The sequence below is a fragment of the Oculina patagonica genome, chromosome 2, assembly GCF_052425735.1.
Source record: "Oculina patagonica isolate OP01 chromosome 2, crgOcupat, whole genome shotgun sequence".
Taxonomy (NCBI): Eukaryota; Metazoa; Cnidaria; class Anthozoa; order Scleractinia; family Oculinidae; genus Oculina; species Oculina patagonica.
This window is the reverse complement of record NC_135759.1, coordinates 10,148,355-10,165,854: the sequence shown is the minus strand read 5'-3', so window position 1 is coordinate 10,165,854 and position 17,500 is coordinate 10,148,355. Positions and strand designations below refer to the sequence as shown.

Here is a 17,500-nt window from a genome sequence, read left to right as displayed (position 1 = left end):
TGAGCTAATTAGGACTATAGCCTATCACATGACTGTTTGGTAACACGTGCTCCGATCCCCAAACAAAATGTCGCCAAAAAAAAAATGACTGACGCGGGTAATCTTGGTTAGGAATATAGTGTTCTGCCTCTTTTAATTTCAAATTTCCAATAGCACTTGGCAATATCCTCTTATTTTATACACATTGTCCATGGCCTGAAGTCCATGGCATGAAATTTTTCTCAACCCCCGAGCCTTGAAACGTCAACCGCAAAAAGAGAGAATAAAACCTTGTGGCTATGCAGCGGTAATTTCATTATTTTGACGCACTATAATAACGCAGAGCTCACTTGGTTTGTCTCTGTCACTGAGTTCATCCTATTATGCTCCTTACTCATTTTAAAAATCTGATGTAGAGTCTAGATGGGGGTGCTCGAACCTCCGTTATCAGTAAAAATTTTCGGCGATTCTAAGATGTCAGTTAAATTTCAGCCCATTTCAGTAAATTTGGTTCATCTTAGATCTTAGCTTTCAATTTAAAAAGCGCGTCATTTCAATTCTCAGTTAAAACCCCATCCAGACACTCCCTAATGGTTTCGAAATGTCAGAAATTTCCGTTAAGTTTTGTGCGCGTTTCAATCATTTTACAATTTATGATGTCACAACTCACTATGGGGCCAAATTTATTTGGCATCTTAACGACCCAAATGCCAAGCTCATCCCCAGGGCGTTTTTAGCCCCACAAGGCCCGTTAATTTTGACTCGTTTCCATTCCTTACCGGTGTATTGTCTACCTTTCGCGTGGCAGCGACAACTTGACCAAATGAACCACAACCGATCAAATTTCCCAGATTGTATTTGGCAAGATGAGCTGTAGACCAGAAAATGATGAAACACACCATTACGTACTACATGAAGAATTGTAATCAAAGTGCTATCGTTCTTCTCCCAGTAACCTCGCTCGACCGTTTGCTCAGTTTCAATTTTTTTCTGTTTTTTTTTTGTTCTTATCTGTCATTATCGTTATGAAAATTAAGTTCTTAATCCTTTAATCTTACAATCTTGAATTTGTTTAAAAGGGCAATGAAGGGTTATTATTTTAGTACAGCTTTCAAATCGTTTATTGGGAAATGGATATAGACGTTATTCCATTTTCCCACTTTGTAGAAAGGTGAAAAAGAAATCATGAGAGTTTTTTTTGTCACGCACTTTGTCGTTACGTAAAGATCGACGATGTCACACGTTGGTTTCTCCGAAGCTGCGTGACGACCCAATTATGGGCAATAAACATGAATATAAAAAGGTGTAAAACTTGCATCAACGTTACTGCAGCTTATTAAAACACGGGAATATCTTATTGGCTTTAAATGATAAACAAACTTACTGTCTGAGTTGAGTTTCTTTAGAAATTCTGGTCTACCGGATTCTGGTCTGTCAGGAACATACAAACTTGAGCTACTTGAAGCCGAGGAAAAGCTCTCTGGCTCGTTTCTGTTTTTATTAAGCCAATCCGTTACCTAAAAATAAATTACAATACTAAAAAAGATCCTATGCATCACCGTAGCAAAAATAAAACTATGACTTCTGTAAAAAATGAATTGAACAACGAAGGACCTAAGATTTTAATAATTGAATGTGTTTAATGAATTGACCTCATCAAGAGAATGCAAGATCACAATTGTTAGCGATTGGATTAAAATTGACAAGTTAGACAAGGTTTGGAACATTAGTTCGGTAGTGATACGATCAAGTGAGCTTTCAAAAATGAGAAATGAAACTAAGGCCCATTAATGGGGATATGGCGTCAGTTTACATGACCCTTTTGTACCACTGATGTTTTTGTTTGATAGGAAGGAATTTGAAACTTATTCCCAAATTGTTATTCTGTTTGTTGTCCTTCAAAAAGATTTAAAAAAATTTGAACAATGAAAACAATGTTAATATATTAAAACAAATATGTGATGATTAATTGTAAAATCGTGATTCCATGTTAAAAGATCTTATAAGTTATTTTGTGTTACTTTATTCCCACATTTAACATTTATTATGTTGTAAGTCATTAAATACATGTTTTAAGATTGAAAATCGACGTAACAACATAAGGGCGTTTAGTTGACAATAGAAATTACAAAAAAGATCTAACTTACTTTGGAATCTAGAAGCCAACGGTCCTGGTCATTTAAACGTTTTCTTTTACCAGCGGTATATTTGTCCGACTCACTCCATGCCTGTCTTCGCTTTAATCTGTGGGAAAGGAAACAAACAAAATCAATGTTGTGAACAAATTTACTTATAAGTCGAAAGGAATTTAGATAAAACTATTTACCTCTCTATGGGACTTGCCTTTGGCAATCCTTCGCTTAAGCAAGCCTGCGGAGCAAAAATTGCCTTAAATTCAGAACGGAAAAAATATTTGATTTTCAAAAAAATTTTAATACAAGTAGCATGGGTCTTATACGCCTGACTGGAATTTGAGACAACTTGAGAATAAGAAAGAACTCGCAATTATGAAAACACAAAAACCAAAATCAGAGCTGCATTATAAAAACAGCTTGATGTAACTTAAATTGACCGACTTGATTATTGTCCTGTAAAATTTCTCGTGTATCATAATTCGTATTCGTGGAACTTTACTTAGTTATGTATATCAAAAACATTGCATGTCTGACGTTAGGTAGAACCCACCCTTTTTTGTGCTCGAGGTTTCTCACTCGGGCATAGCGCGACTCCACCTTTGCGCTTCTTAGGGCTGGACACTTTCTCTTCCGCAAGCTTCGTGCATTCTTGGTTTTCACCAGACGATTGGTGCGACCTCTTCATATTGATCCAAACAATTGATTAGAGATAACAAAACTAACTTACAACAAAACGTTCAAAAGAAAAAGTCTTTTCGCGTGTAAGGTAAGCTATCTTGTACGAAATTGATTGTTTCTATGGCAAAGTATCTTTATGACGCTTTGGTGTGGTCTTGCGCGCGCTGTAGAAGAAAGCGTAGAATTACAGTGCGCACGAGAAAAACAAAGATATTTTTGGTTCCGAGCAAAGGTTATTAAGGTAGTTCCCCTGAAATAAAACTGAACATAGATTTTCAATTAAAATTTTCCTATTGTTTTTCCCCTAAGGGATCTTGAATGTTAGTTTAATCAAAGGCGCTTTGTTAGCCCACTCGTGAATGAGAGTACTAAATGTATTGGTGTAGAGCTATGAAATGATTTTGTCTTTTTGTGAGCGGCATGTTAGTATAGAAGTTGTTTGAAGGGAGATATGATCACGTTGGTTCCTTGTGTTTAAAGCGGACGCGGGTAATCCATTCAAAAGCCTTCGTTATATAACACTAATTTCTACCATAAAGTGCAAGCTTGCTAACGCGTTGTGTAGTGGTAATGCGTTGCCCCTACAGTCCAGCGGCCCGGGTTCGATTCTCAGCTGGGACGATCATTTTTTTTTACGACAATCTATTTTACAATTTTATACGACGTCTTTTTTTCTTTCTCCATTTTTTATGAATCTATTAGAGATGCAAATCAAGTACTATACAGTATATTATTAAAAGGCAACAAAATTCGTCAGTTTGGCGAGCTTTTTCACGATAATACCCAACACAGTCGCAGTCCACAGTTCGTGCCTGCAAAATCTAAAAATTCCATGAAAACACGGAATATCACTAGTGCTTCGAAGATTTTCATATTTTCTCTAAGATTATTTCTTCTATTTGTCATGTGAAATTCTTAAGAGCTATAAATCGAGCCATTCGAAGAAGCTTTTACACATACAAGCCATTAAACTTTGAACCTACGGTATCGGTCAGCGGGATAAGAACAACACAAAGAAAGCTATATGCTAATTTTCAGCCTAACTGACACGCAAGTCGAAGTGGTCTAGAGGTTAGGCGTTTGGTCTTCAAAACCATAGTTGATGTTAGGAGTCGCCGGTTCAAACCTCATATGTGTGAAACAAAAATTAAAAAAAAAAACAAGGAAAATTAATTTATAATTTAAAACATAAATTATTATTCATAAATTAAAGTTAACAGCCCATAATTTAATGCATAAATTATTATTCATAAATTAAAGTTAACAGCCCATCGACCGACCGACTGACCGAGTGAAAATTTGCATATCACTTTCCATAACCATACTCGTTCCATTACATTCACGAGTAAAAAAGGGGGGTCGCCATATTCGTTTTGGAGCAGGAAGACAATACAATACAATTCTTTAATTTGACACTCCCCTTACGGGGCTTTTCAGTGACAATAAATTACAATAGAAATAACAGTTTTAAAATTATAAAAATTACAATGATAAAAATTTGTATAAAATGAATTACTCCTAATTAATCTATGTTAAAAACTCCTCCATTAATTTTGATTTTAAATGAAATTTAAAAGATGAAATAGTTTTAAGAGTTTTCAAGTTCGATGTGAGATTATTCCAAATGTTCACTGTTCTATAATGAAATGTTCTTTGACCAGAGGCAGATTTAAAAAGGGGAATATTTAAAAGCTGGCAGTTCCGGGTCGCTCGTTTGGTGATTTTGTTGCGGGTGGTGAACTGATCGCTAAGATAGCGAGGCGCGCATCCAGTCATACACTTAAAGGCTAACACAGCGTCACGAAGGTAGAGGTGTTGTTTAATAGGAAGCCAGCGAAGATCTTTCAATTTTGGCGTGATGTGGACGACCTTGTATATCCCGCATAAATCCTTAATAATTTCTTTCAGAGTAAAAAAACTGATAGGACAAAACCCAATTTTGGGGCGTGAAAGGCATTGACTTCATGCCTTAATTGGTTCTATTTGTTGTCGTACTTAAAAAGCAATGGAACTGCGCGATCAAACGTTATGGCATGCCTGGATAGATACATCTCCTACAACCCACGATTTACACTGATCAGGGGCATTACGCAAAATTTTTCATGCCGTTTGTTCTCTAATGAACGTAAGTTCATTTGTAAGTAATAAGGTTTACTGGGGAAAAAATTTGATGGGACATGGTACGTTAATCTTTATGCTATACACGTGTTTTTTGACGCACGAATTACTCTTCCACGCGACCGAGAGAAGATTGGGGATGATTTTTCGTATATCGTAATAAGAGTTCATGCCGGGAATGAAATTTCATTTTACATGCCGGGCATGAATTTTGTTTTAGTACTATGGCTAAAAGTACCGTTCAAAATTAAATCACATATTTCCAGTACCAAAAATACAATAACAGGGTCCGCCAATTATTTAACAGGGTTTACCAGGGTTGGGTATTTGTCATCGGGATTGGGTCTTTTTAAGCCGGGGTCTGCTTTTATAATGCTGAAGTCGGGCATCTCACCCAAAATTTTATGCGGAGGTCTCAGCTGCTGAGCGGGGAGGGGAGGGGAGAATTACAATATCGATATACGCAAAACAAGTGAAAAGGCTGTGAAATTATATATTTTTAGATTATTTTGTGACCCTTTATTCTTCTTATTTTTCTACTACAGTAAAACTTCCATAATTATGGACTTCACTTAGTCACTGGCATGGCTTCTCTTGAGTAAAACCTCAAAAAGGTGTGTTCTAAAAGAGAAAAGTAAATAAGTAAGTCAGTCAGTCAGTCAGTCAATCAGTCAGACATGATTAGGCAAGTCAGTCAGTTAGTCAGTCAGTCACATAGACAGTCAGTAACTAGACCAATACCTCCTTTCGGAGATTAAGGCACAATAAAGATATACTGTTACTGTTACTGTAACTGTTACTGTTACTGTTTGTTACTGTTACAGTCAGCCAGTCAGTCAGTCAGTCAGTCAGTCAGTCAGGCAGTCATCCAGACAGTCATCCAGACAGTCATCCAGACAGTCAGCCACTCAGCCACTCAGTCAGTCAGTCAGTCAGTCAGCCACTTAGTCAGTCAGTCAGTCAGCCACTTAGTCAGTCAGTCAGTCAGCCACTAAGTCAGTCAGTCAGTCGGTCATCACTGTGTAATCCAGAGATCCCGAATTTAAGCTCTTGGTCTAAACTTTATCGCAACTGATATTTTAAAAGCAGTCCATATTACGCGGTATCTGGTTTCGAATGTTTCCTTGAAACAAAGTAGAAGATACAGGGACTGCAGACCGTTAAAAAAAATTGTGCTAGCAAATACAAGAAACTTGAATCAACTAACATTATCACAGCAAGTCATGCCCTCAGGGCAGCCAACGCCGGGCGCGCCCAGCGGCCAACCCCGACAATCGCCTTCAGTGACGCACTCGTTGGGGGCGGTGCAAACACGACGTCTCCTGTCCAGGCCTTCTCCTAAGGGAAAAATAAATGCAAAATTACCTCCATATCTGACAGAATTACCATAATACCAGTTGAATCAGGTACAAACATATCGCGTGGATACATACATGCGGTGTCTCATTACATGCAGGTGCCCAAAGGAGAGAGAGGGCTTAAGACAAGAGTACACATGAATGCCATTTTTGCGCCGCTTAACGCTGGTTTACTGGCAATATCTCGTTCACATTTCAAGCAGTAAAAACTGTCTGCTCATCTCACAAATCCCCCAGGCTATGTTTTGCGGTGTTTTCTATTTTTGGGGGGATTTTTTGGAGTTGTTTAAATTAAGAGAAATATGAAATATTGAAAATTTAATGTAGTGTTAAATTTAGAATTTAAAGTTGCATGTGAAAAAATAAGTAGATGGACACCAAAACAGTCTCCTGTCAACCTGGGGTGCTCTTGCTTGGGAGTCAACTCTCTGGTGGCGTTCCGAACCTAATTTTCTTTCTTCTAGCCCTTCTCTAACCCTCTTAAAATTTCAATTATCAGGAACTATATTAGCGGAGCTCCCACGCACCGAAGGCGCGCGAGCGGAGCATCCATAGGCAGGCAAATGGTATCCTATCGAGCCGAGAAATTTTGGGAGTCGCCTACGTACGTACGTACGCCCGTACGCACGGATTAGGCCTGGGGACGAGGTTGCCCGCGCGTGGCTAAAGAAAAGTAAGGAAATTACAAACAGCAAATAAAGCTCGCAAGGCAAGACAAAATGTACACAAGGGGTAAAATTACACAGCGATACTACACAGCAAAATATCTGAGAGGTTTTTTATCCAACTGCTCTTTTTTGTTAGTCTTTTTTCGGTAAGGGTTATGTATCGAAGCCTTTACGCCGAAAAAACAATATGGCTCGATTGCCCTCGTTCGATCGCTACACGGATAAATTCAATTTATTGGTCTCTGGTCGCATTTTTCGTAACCGTAAAACGAGCGATTGACGTTATCTTCTATCGACTAGATGATGTGGACGTTTCAGTTTGATCTAAACGAAGTAATGTTATGAAAACGCGGGAAAATGTGTTGCGCGGTGTTCACTGTGTAGGCTGAATGAAACCGAGGGTTTAAAAAAGAGCGACAGAGAATCGAGAACTTTCTTACCGTCATATTTCTCGCACGATGTCCTCAAAAGTCACCCATATTCCGTGAAATTGTAGATAACGAAAGAGGTGTACGATGAGGCCCGGAATAATTGCGAATGATATTCCTTGTGCACGTCCAGTTTGCTAATTTCTGTTGTTTGCGGATGAATCTTCGGCCGTCAACATCAGGAATACAACAACTTTAGCAATGATTGTGTAAAAACAAAGCTAAATACTGCATGCATCAAGTCCGCTGTGGAGTCATTGCTTCGACTTCCTGGGCAAAGATTTTGGCAAGGAAAAGACGTTTAGTATCGTTTTGTTGGGGGAAAACAGAGACCGAAGTGCCATTCATGGCGGATATTTTACACAGGAACCTGATGCAAGGTAACAACCTGTACATACTGAATTGCTGAACATGATTTTATAACAGAAAATTTCATGATGTTTATAAACTTAAGCTTACTTTCTAAGCGCAGTTTCGATAGATTCTGTGTCGGTAAAGTTTAGATCTTTCCTTAACTTAAGCAATATACTTTGCCCCTTTAAGTCGCTTTAACTACAACTTGTAGTAAATTTAAGCTTACGCTTACATGTCAGTTCATTTTTTTTTTTGTTCCCCTGAGTTGGTTTTATTTGGATTAACCGATTATCTATTGCCGTATGTTGATTTTCTTTGGCCGTCAATAAAGTCGAATTCTAATCACTTGCCGTGAGAGTTTATTTCTTATTGCTGTGATTTTTTTCCGACTTTTAGCCTACATTTTCTCGGCGGAAGAAACTCATACAGTATAAGTGACGTTTTTCGAAGTGCTTCACGACGACAAAGCAAAAAGCTCGAACAAAATAAATTTATTTAAACTAAACTTGCTCTGAAAAACATGTTTACCCCATCTAGCTCGAGCGCAAGGTAAAAAATTTAAACTGACTCATATTTTTTAAAGTAGTTCAAACATTTTTTTTTGCTTTAGTGTAGTCCACTCTTACACTGAATAACTACACTGAAAAGAGATGATTTAGTGTAAGTTTAAATTTGTTTAAATTTTGCACACGGTAAGAAATAAAGGTAAGTTTTAAATTTGCGTACGTGACTGAGCAACCCTTTTCAGTACGCCGATGTTAAGACAAATACAGAAAGAAAAGTAAGATGGGAATATGCCTGCTATTTTCTATTCTTAGAAAGCAGACAATAAACTCTTAATTATTTTTTAGGCCATGAGTTGTATTAAAGCAAAACGATAAGAGGATCGTAAAATTATTTATTATTCTTTAGAAAGGAGAGAATAAACTCTTAATTAATTTTTTGTCCATTAGTTGTTCTGCCTCGAGATTACGATGGATTTATATTTGTCTTGCACCTATGGGCCAGCGTGTACATACAAGCTTTGACCGCATATTTATCAAAATGAAAACATTGTAACTCCAGCAAAAATTAAATACACTGTAAATTAAAGGGAACTCCGCTTGTAGTAATTTGGCTCATGTCCAACTACATGAGCCAAATGACCACAAGCGACTCTTTTTGGAAGCCTGGTTGTCCATTAAGGATCCGCACTCTGGGAACGACCATGCTGTCATCCCAGAGGTTAACAAGTCCTTGGGCGCTTTCCATTCGACCAAAACTTCTGGTTTCAGTTTCCAGAAAATTCCAGTGGCAAATGGAACTGCATTTTTCAACTTTTCCGGCTGACTGCACTGAAGACAAAACAAAATTTGCATATGGTCAGGTAGTGCGTCTAATATGGAAATTTCTACGGTGCATTAAAGTAATGCACTGTGGCTGGTTTCCTGAACATATAACTCGATATTTTTGCAAATAAAAAGCATTCCGAGCACTGAAAATAAACTCCATGAATGACATCGTGGCCACAAATACAGGGACCTTTCAAAAGGCACACTTCAAGCAACGAAAACGTCGCCAACCCAAAAAGTTTAATGAGCGTAGCCTGCACGCGCGTTATAAATATTTGTACATTTCTTTGCTGCCGCCTGCAAAACAACAACGAAAAACAACCGAGTTCATCTAAATTTTTTTATTTGGAGTTTCAAGAATGCTTCCTTAACATATATAGCTGCTTTCAGCCGCACAATTCGCTAAATTTTCTGCCGAAGGAACTTAGGCTGAGTTTAAAATGGTAGCTTTTTCCAAAATTTCCGGAAAAGAGGACAACCTCGCAAGGTAGACCCAAATTTTCGAAAACAATTTCCGGGAATTTTCAGTTCCATTTGATTTTGCTTATGGAATTTCCGGGGTTTTCGGTTGAATGGTTCGCATTTCGGAAAGTCAACACTTTCCAGATTTTCTGGAAACTTTCCCAGGAAATTTCTGTACCTTTCGTCCTTGTTCCGAAATTTCCGGATTTTTTGGTCGAATGGAAAGCGCCCCTTGTCACGCGCATGAGTTTCGCGCCACGTTTTCTTTTGTTTCAAACTTTTACACGTTATTTTTAAAGCGCGCGCTAACTTGCTGCTATTTTAAATCGCATGTGAAAGCTTTGATTTTTTAAGTGATGAAGGCTTAAGCAATAGCCGAAACGTCTTGGAAAATAACATCAAAAACACAGTCAGCGACAAACCTGATTTCTAAGCCGATAATAATAAGATAATAAGACAAGTGCCGCTCAGTAAAGCGGTTTAACTTTTAATTCACACTGCGATTATATTAATACAACTACTCTGGGCTCATGTCTAAACTTTAATTTCTTTAAAAGATTTTGACTATTTTCCAATTTCAGTACATGGGAATAAAACGTTTTCGAAAAGCGAAGCGCGTGGGGTCCAAAAATAGAATGTTAATGGATATAACCGCCACGAGGCTAAACAATAACATCAGCGTGTTCTGAGAAAAATAGAAGGCCGAATCTAGGCGAAGTTCTCGTTTTATGAAAGTGTTTTAGGAATACCGGCTGCTTTAGAAAGTGTTTTAGGAAAATCGTCTTCATTTTCGGCTTGTTTGTCTGCCAGTCTTGTCTGAGTCGTGACGTCACTCGCGCTCCTCGCTATACGAGAGAGATGTGTTGCGTGTACGGCAAGTAAGACAACCAACATCATTTAGCATGGACAGCAACACAAACAACTGAACTAGCTCTAAAAGTTTTACCTGCACCCATCGGAGATGCCTCCAAAGTTATGGCCGTCAGTAGAAGCAGAAAGCAAATACTTTTAATGATACTCATCTTGAGTTAAACCTGACGAAAAAATGTTATACATAACATAAACATAACCTTGTTATTAATTCTACACCGAAGTTTAAGGCCCCGTCCACACTGACCCGGGTAAATTTGAAAACGATACCCACTTTGGAGAGCGTTTTTGAAAAGCTCCGTTTTCGGTGACCAAAAACGCTGTTTCAGTGTGGACGGTTGGCCTATCCGTATAAATTAAGATGCGTTTTCAAATGGACGGGGCCTGAATCTCTATAAACTACAGATAATTTCAAAACAACTATTAGCCGAAGTGGAGGTGGCTAATTTTTATTGGTATTTCAGCCATCCACAAAGATAAACTTTACCTCCTTTAAAACATAACTAGCCGTTTATATTTAAGAAATACTTGTGCTTTCCTTTCCACCTTAATGTATTAATTATACTAACAGTATGTGAAAACGCGATCGTGGAAAGGCAATCTGATTTTCAAAAAGTACGTGAAAAAACCAACATTGGTCTTACCATGTTGGATCGTTGCGATACTTTTGGATTATTTTATGCGGTAAAGAAAAAAATGTTTGTCGGAACATTATGAACCACCGAAGCATTTAATTGTTATTCACCGACTTGCCACGTTGTGAAGAAATGATAATTTGCCTGCCGTAGACGGTATGTATTTATTTTTAGGGGTATGAATAACTTGTAAAGTTCTATTTTCTTCCTATTTTCACATTTATATTAAAAGACAGGTTTTAGTTTAAAAAACAAAACTTTCAGTATCGTTCGGTCAAATGCTCTTTAAGTTTGGTCGGAATCGATCGCGACTTCAGGCAAACAAGGCTATTTATTAGAAATAATAAGTAGCGGTGGTAGAAATAATGTAGTAATTACAGAACGTACAGAGGAAAACAATCATTTTTTGTTTTGTTTTAGGGAAACAGGATAATTTATACCGGTGGTAGAAATAATGTGGTATAAAATTACAGAACGTACAGAAAAAAATCGTTATTTTTAACGACTAGTTTGTATTTTGTTTATTTAAGCCGCAAGTTAACGTTGGGTTTTTTCTAGTCAGTTCCAGAAAGAACTGGAAAAGTGGCAAAGCAATCCCTGTTTTTATTAACCACTGAATTGCATTCCTTCAGCGCTGGTTCATTGCTATAAGAACACGTTTTCAACGAGGTAAATCAAAAGCATTAACAAATGTAGTGGTCGACGAATTTTATATATAAGGGATAACTAAAAAATATATCAGATAATTTTGATAGTGCTTCTTATATTTTTTAGTTTCATTGTTTTTCATAAGTGAGGTCGCCATTTTAGGGCAGTTAGTGCTATCGTAGAGACTGTTTTTTTCGGAATTTGCTCTGAAAATTATAGTTATTCTTGGATGGTTACTACTCTCAAAGCGGGATAGCAAATAACAATCGGGCGGACCAAAAATTGTCCATGTCTGGCAAAAATCAAACAGTAGTCGGACGTAATGCCCGGCCAATATTTTTAAATCGTAAATGACTCTCAATATTGTTTCTTAGATGAATATCTACGTGTACCGTTAGCAAGATTGTAATTTGATTATACGCTGCTTTTCCTGAAGGTACTCTTATGATGCAAAAAATCTGGAATCAAAGATAAGGCTCAAAATAATGTCATGTCCGATCACAATTAACTTGTGTTTTGTCCGACCAGAATGGCCACTTAGTTGGACATGTCCTTTAAAAAAATAATAATATTTTGCAGCCTTGAAAGGGTTTGTTATTTTCGAAATTTTAAGTTAAACAAAAGCTCTTACCTTGGTAAACGTTGGTTAAAATTCGTAATACTCTTGACTCGATAAGACTTCGAATAATGCCAAGCTGATAAAGCATCTAGAATATATCAGCGTGATGCCCGGGGTATTGTGGGGGTAAAAAGAACGTAACAGGCTCTGATTGGTCTTTTCTTAATGACTGACAACTGTCAATCTTTTGGGCAATTGTCTGTAATAAAGAAAGTTTTTCTGCCCGAACATTACAATAGAGACATGGTCGACACCGGAAGCCGCGCAAGAAAAACTTTTCGCACCCAGAGTAAACATTACGAGAAAAGCGAAACATTTTTTTAAGTTGTAATTCACCGACTTTCTCCACGTCGTGGGGACTTTATTATTTTAATTTAACTGTCTGTAAAGGTGTACGTATTTTGCTGAACAGTTTTCTTTAAAAATGATTTTTTACTCTTCATCGGCCAGAGCGCATTTAGCGCAATAAATGAGGTTTAATCACTGTTTTTTAAATACAACACGCGATGGTTAAAATGTTTCCGTCCACAAAAGGGATAGTTGCATTTCAAGAACTTCTTATAAATCAAATCCCAAAATCAAAACTGCTAAGATGCTTTTTTAAAAATAATTTTCAGTAATCAGAGACAGTAATGCACGGGTCAGATTTCAGTCTCGCATGCGAAGTGTCATGTTCAGTTACGCAAAACTTGAAAAATTTGAACAGAAAACAAAACTTGAACGGTCAAGGATTATTTGGAGACAAAATTTTTATTCAAGTTAACATTACATTTGCCGTTAGAAGCAAAAAACTTTTGACTTTCTTGTGTGTATGACATGCAGTAATTTTAGTGAGCGTCACTTTATATTGATGTTATTCCTACACGGAGCGAAAATGCGTGCCAAATAAAATATAAACGGTATTTGATTTGGAATAAATCATCGGTCAAACAATTACTATAAACACAATCAACACTTAAAGGAAGCATTTACCCGACTTCAGCATTCTCATAAGTCAAGAAAACTATATTTGAAGTCAACAGTCCGCCTTTGATTTTCATGTCTCTCTTCGATCGTAAATCAAATGACTGCAAAGTAGAAAGATTATTTCATCGCTTTAAAGACCTTGATGTTCATTTTTTCGGCGGTCGAATATTCTGTAGGGTATTCTCTTTCGATTTATAATTCCCTAAAGGTGTATTTATCGGTAAAGGGATGAATGACCACATTGAAAATTTTAACAGCGAGTCGCGTGGACGCCATTTTGGTCATTTGTTCTCTAGCAAGGAGTGAAAGACTGGGAACCAGTTGGGAAGAACAATACAACCCAAATATGGGGTTAACTTACACCCAAATATGGTCAAAAAAGTCCCTTACGCAGAACTAAAGATTTTCTCTGCCTATACACTCATACGCACGCGGCTCTATGATTCTGCCGCCTCGACAGCCTCGCCTCTTGGCTCGGCTGTCTCGTTGGCAATTACTAAAAATAGATTTCGCCGCATGAGACCCCCGCATAAGTCAGACGACAATGTGAGTTTAAGCAAAGGCTTTGTATGGAGGGGACGAATTCTTGACAAGAAAAAAAGGCGAGAAAGGTACAATTTAAGGCCGAGATTCTCAAAAGGTTAAAAAAATGATAGACTCCAAACATTTTTTCTTTAGTTAGTGAAAAACAGATTCAAGTTATCCAGAAAATGGCCCAAAATTGAATTTATTAGTTGAAGATCCGGTAATGACACCTTGATTCCCATTGCAAAATTATTCAGGACGCCGCGAAATTTAAGTGGCGAATAGCGAATTACTATCGAATTATTTCATTTAGGCCATGGCAAGAACGTCGATTACAAGAAATTCAGAATTCTTCCCGAATTTGACGGCACTAATCGCCGGCCATCCGCCGGGCCATCCGATCTGATCTGTTTCGACACATGATAGATAAAGGGCGAAAATATTATGCTATTACAGACTGCAGCTATAGCTGCCAAGCTCGATCAGTCTGTATACTGTATTTGCCGCGACAAAATTGACATATATATTCGGGTCAGGCAAGGAGACCAATCGGACGAGCGTTTCTTTGTGTAATTTTGCACATGGTGGCATAAATCTGAGGTTAGCTCTGTTGTGTTGCACAATGTGCCACTTAGAATAGTGTAAACATTCTGCATTTCTCATACAAAAAATGTTTTCTTTCAGCAAATCGGTCCTTTATAGCCCATTCAATAACTGAGAGGAAAACATTACATTTATTGAATAATCGCTCTGTTTGACAAACCTTTTGTTTCAAACCAAGGTTTGAGCTTTCTACGTTGCACAGGTAAGGCTTTCTCTCGAATTCTGAGCCCATCTGGCCATAGTTTCGTGAAGCAACCGCTAAACATGCCTCCGAAGTGCCCTCCAACCATACATTGCTAGCTATTGCTCTTACGGAGAGCGGTTTGTTTGTCCGAATTTTGTCTGACTCACACCGGGGGTCAAAATTCTGTGACGTCATTAGTGCGCTTCGCTATTCCCAAACGCCAAAGACGCGGGCCGCTAGGGGATCAAATTTCGTAAATGCTAATTCACGGTTGCCTTTTCAAAAGGGTATCAAGCCAAGATGATATTTGTAAAAGAGGCTATACTCTTGCAACTTCTGCATCTGTTATCACATTCAAACGCTGGACGTAACCTTTGTATTATAAATTTTCTGGCCATCAATTGAATTGGAACTGCACTGTTAAATTCTATTAAATTTTGTTGACATAAATACGATATTTTAGTATTCGTTCATTTCCACAAAAAAGCAACACAATATTTAAGTTGTTTTGAAGTCATGCTTCGCAAGTCATCCACTAAAAGTGAGCAGCTAGAATAAATTAGTTTTGGATGATGACTAAAATGCGCGGGAATCTTTGATGAGGTGGAATAAATAAAAATAAAATGCGCACGGGAATTTATGCATCATAATTTATGCCTTGACGTCACGACACGATAAGCCTGCTTGAATTGATTGCAGGGGCGGATTCAGGATTTCAAAAGGGGGGGGGGTGGATGGCAGACCATTAGGGCCTAACCCTAACCCTAACCCTAACCCCATCCCTAACCCTAACCCTAACCCTAAGTGGCGGCAGACGGCGAAACTTGGCGTAACAACAACCAGACGTGAGCGAGAGCTAATTTTTCTTTCTTTATTTTTTTTCTATTTCAAATAAAGTGACATTTCGATTTTTTTTTTACTTAAAAATGGGGAGTGGATATCCACCCTATCCACCCCCCTGTATCCGCCCCTGGATTGACAAATTGACAGAGTAGGGTACATAGGCTACTTGATTGACAGAATGAGCACTTGTTCTACTGCGGATCGAAGTGAGAGAATTTTATAAGAACCTCCGTTTTTAAATTACTTAAGATCTATTTCCTTTAGCTAACTAGAGGTTTTTGAAGCTCAAAAAGATCGAATATTTATTTGCGATCAAGCAGACAGAGGCTTAGCTATGCATTGTTCTCATACAAAGGCGGCGAACGCGCTTGAGTGACCACGGATATATACATTAGGATTTAAGCGGAATCGAATCGTTTATCATGTACAGAACGAGTCGCGTGAAGAAATATTAAAACTAATTGGCTGCACACACGAATTGTAAGGAAAAAAACTTTTAATTCAATCGTTCAATTTAACGAATTACAATGATTTTCAGTGATTTTAAAAGTAAACACTGCGTTTTGAGCACCGCGAAACGAAGACACTAACCACACAAATTGTAAATCAAGCAAAACTTTATTTTAATCGCTCAATACCGTACCATGATGAAATTTAAGAATCGTCTTCATGTCCCCTGGAATATTTGTAAGGTGAGCTTCTCTGTTAACGCTGTGATTGTCTAGAAGACCTTTTTGGTTTATTATCCAAATAATTTACTAACCGAATTTGAGGGCGTTTACGCTTTTTAGGCGGGGACATTTCGACGGTGGGTGGAGGGGTCAAGATTGATGGAGGAGGGAAGGGATAAATTATGCTGCATAAATTCCCGCCCGTATTTTATTTTAATTTATTCCACCTCATCAAAGATTCCCGCGCATTTTAGTCATCATCCAAAACTAATTTATTCTAGCTGCTCACTTTTAGTTAATGGCTGCTCAAATATTCGGCTAATTCTGCTGGCCTACACTGCTGCTGATCAAAAACAAATTTAATTATCTCTCTATCAGCAATTAATCTCCCTCTATCTATAAATAATACCTCGTGTACACACAAATCATGTCATACATGTGGTTTGTGCAGGTCCACAGAATGCACCATAAATAACTTATCTTCAAGTTATAACACTTTACATTCCTTCAAAGGCACCAGTCGATCGTTTTAGACGAATCGCATGGACGTTCTTCGATCCACTAATCAAACCGATAGCAAGCCAAACTGGGTGCTAAAGTTTAATGTTATATCAACGGCTAGTCAAAATAATTTTAATTGCTAAACATTTTCAAGTATTTTAAAACAGAATGGCAGGTATGAGAACGCATCGTATTCTTCTGTAGTGTATATAGAGTAAAAAAATTAAGTCGATTTTCTTTTTATCATTTTGACCTGTAGAAATTTCATTAACACAAACCAGTAAGTGGCGACTGTTTGTACACGTTCTAAATTGGCGCAATATGTTGATAAACTCCAGCCTTTACACCTTCGTAGCCAGCATTCAACAGGAATTTACGAATTATCTTTAGAGAATACAGTTTCCGAGTTCGTAATGCTCCTAACGTTGCCGATATACGCAAGCAAAGGTAACTAGACACGTTTTAGAATAACTTTCAAGAAAGTTCCCTTACCTAAGTTTTCCAGTCGAGTTGTCCAAAAGTTGAAAGGGTTGTTCACTCTCCAGGTATCACGAGGCAAGAATGATAGAGTGCTTATTCACTGTTGCCTTATAAAAACATTTTCCACCTGGTTTATCCGACCCATTGTGGGAGCAAGTTTAACCAATAAGAAGTAAAGTTATCTTAGCATGTCGATCTTGTCTATTTATATATACAATAAATTTTACACTTCACTGTACTCTGTGTACTTTGCCGCATTTGTTCGTTTGGTATCAAGCCAAGATGATATTTGTATAGGAGGCTATACTCTTGCAACTTCTACATCTGTTTTCACATTCAAACGCTGGACGTAGCCTTTGTATTATAAATTTTCTGGCCATCAATTGAATTGAAACTGCACTGTTAAATTCTATAAAATTTTGTTGACATAAATACGATGTTTTA

At 37.7% G+C, this 17,500-nt stretch overlaps 1 protein-coding gene and 1 long non-coding RNA gene across 3 annotated transcripts in view; both read right to left on the bottom strand.

Moving 5' to 3' along the window:
- Window positions 1-2,904, bottom strand: part of LOC144642938 (serine/threonine-protein kinase pim-1-like) — a 6,168-nt gene extending 3,264 nt beyond the window's left edge. The window contains exons 1-5 of one of the 2 annotated variants that reach the window (XM_078502052.1): window positions 2,665-2,904; window positions 2,306-2,349; window positions 2,127-2,223; window positions 1,364-1,496; window positions 759-850 (exon numbers count right to left, since the gene is read on the bottom strand). In XM_078502052.1, the coding sequence (XP_078358178.1) occupies window positions 759-850; window positions 1,364-1,496; window positions 2,127-2,223; window positions 2,306-2,349; window positions 2,665-2,799 (501 nt within the window). In that variant the 5' untranslated portion in view covers window positions 2,800-2,904. The remainder of the gene's footprint in view (window positions 1-758; window positions 851-1,363; window positions 1,497-2,126; window positions 2,224-2,305; window positions 2,350-2,664) is intronic. The other variant, XM_078502053.1, reaches the window with a different exon arrangement.
- Window positions 2,905-5,406: 2,502 nt separating this feature from the next.
- Window positions 5,407-17,196, bottom strand: LOC144642980 (uncharacterized). Its single transcript, XR_013568818.1, has 4 exons — window positions 17,069-17,196; window positions 10,458-10,545; window positions 6,118-6,248; window positions 5,407-5,531 (listed from the first exon to the last, which is right to left on the bottom strand). It is a non-coding gene; the product is annotated as an uncharacterized LOC144642980 (long non-coding RNA).
- Between the last annotated feature and the right edge of the window lie 304 nt (window positions 17,197-17,500).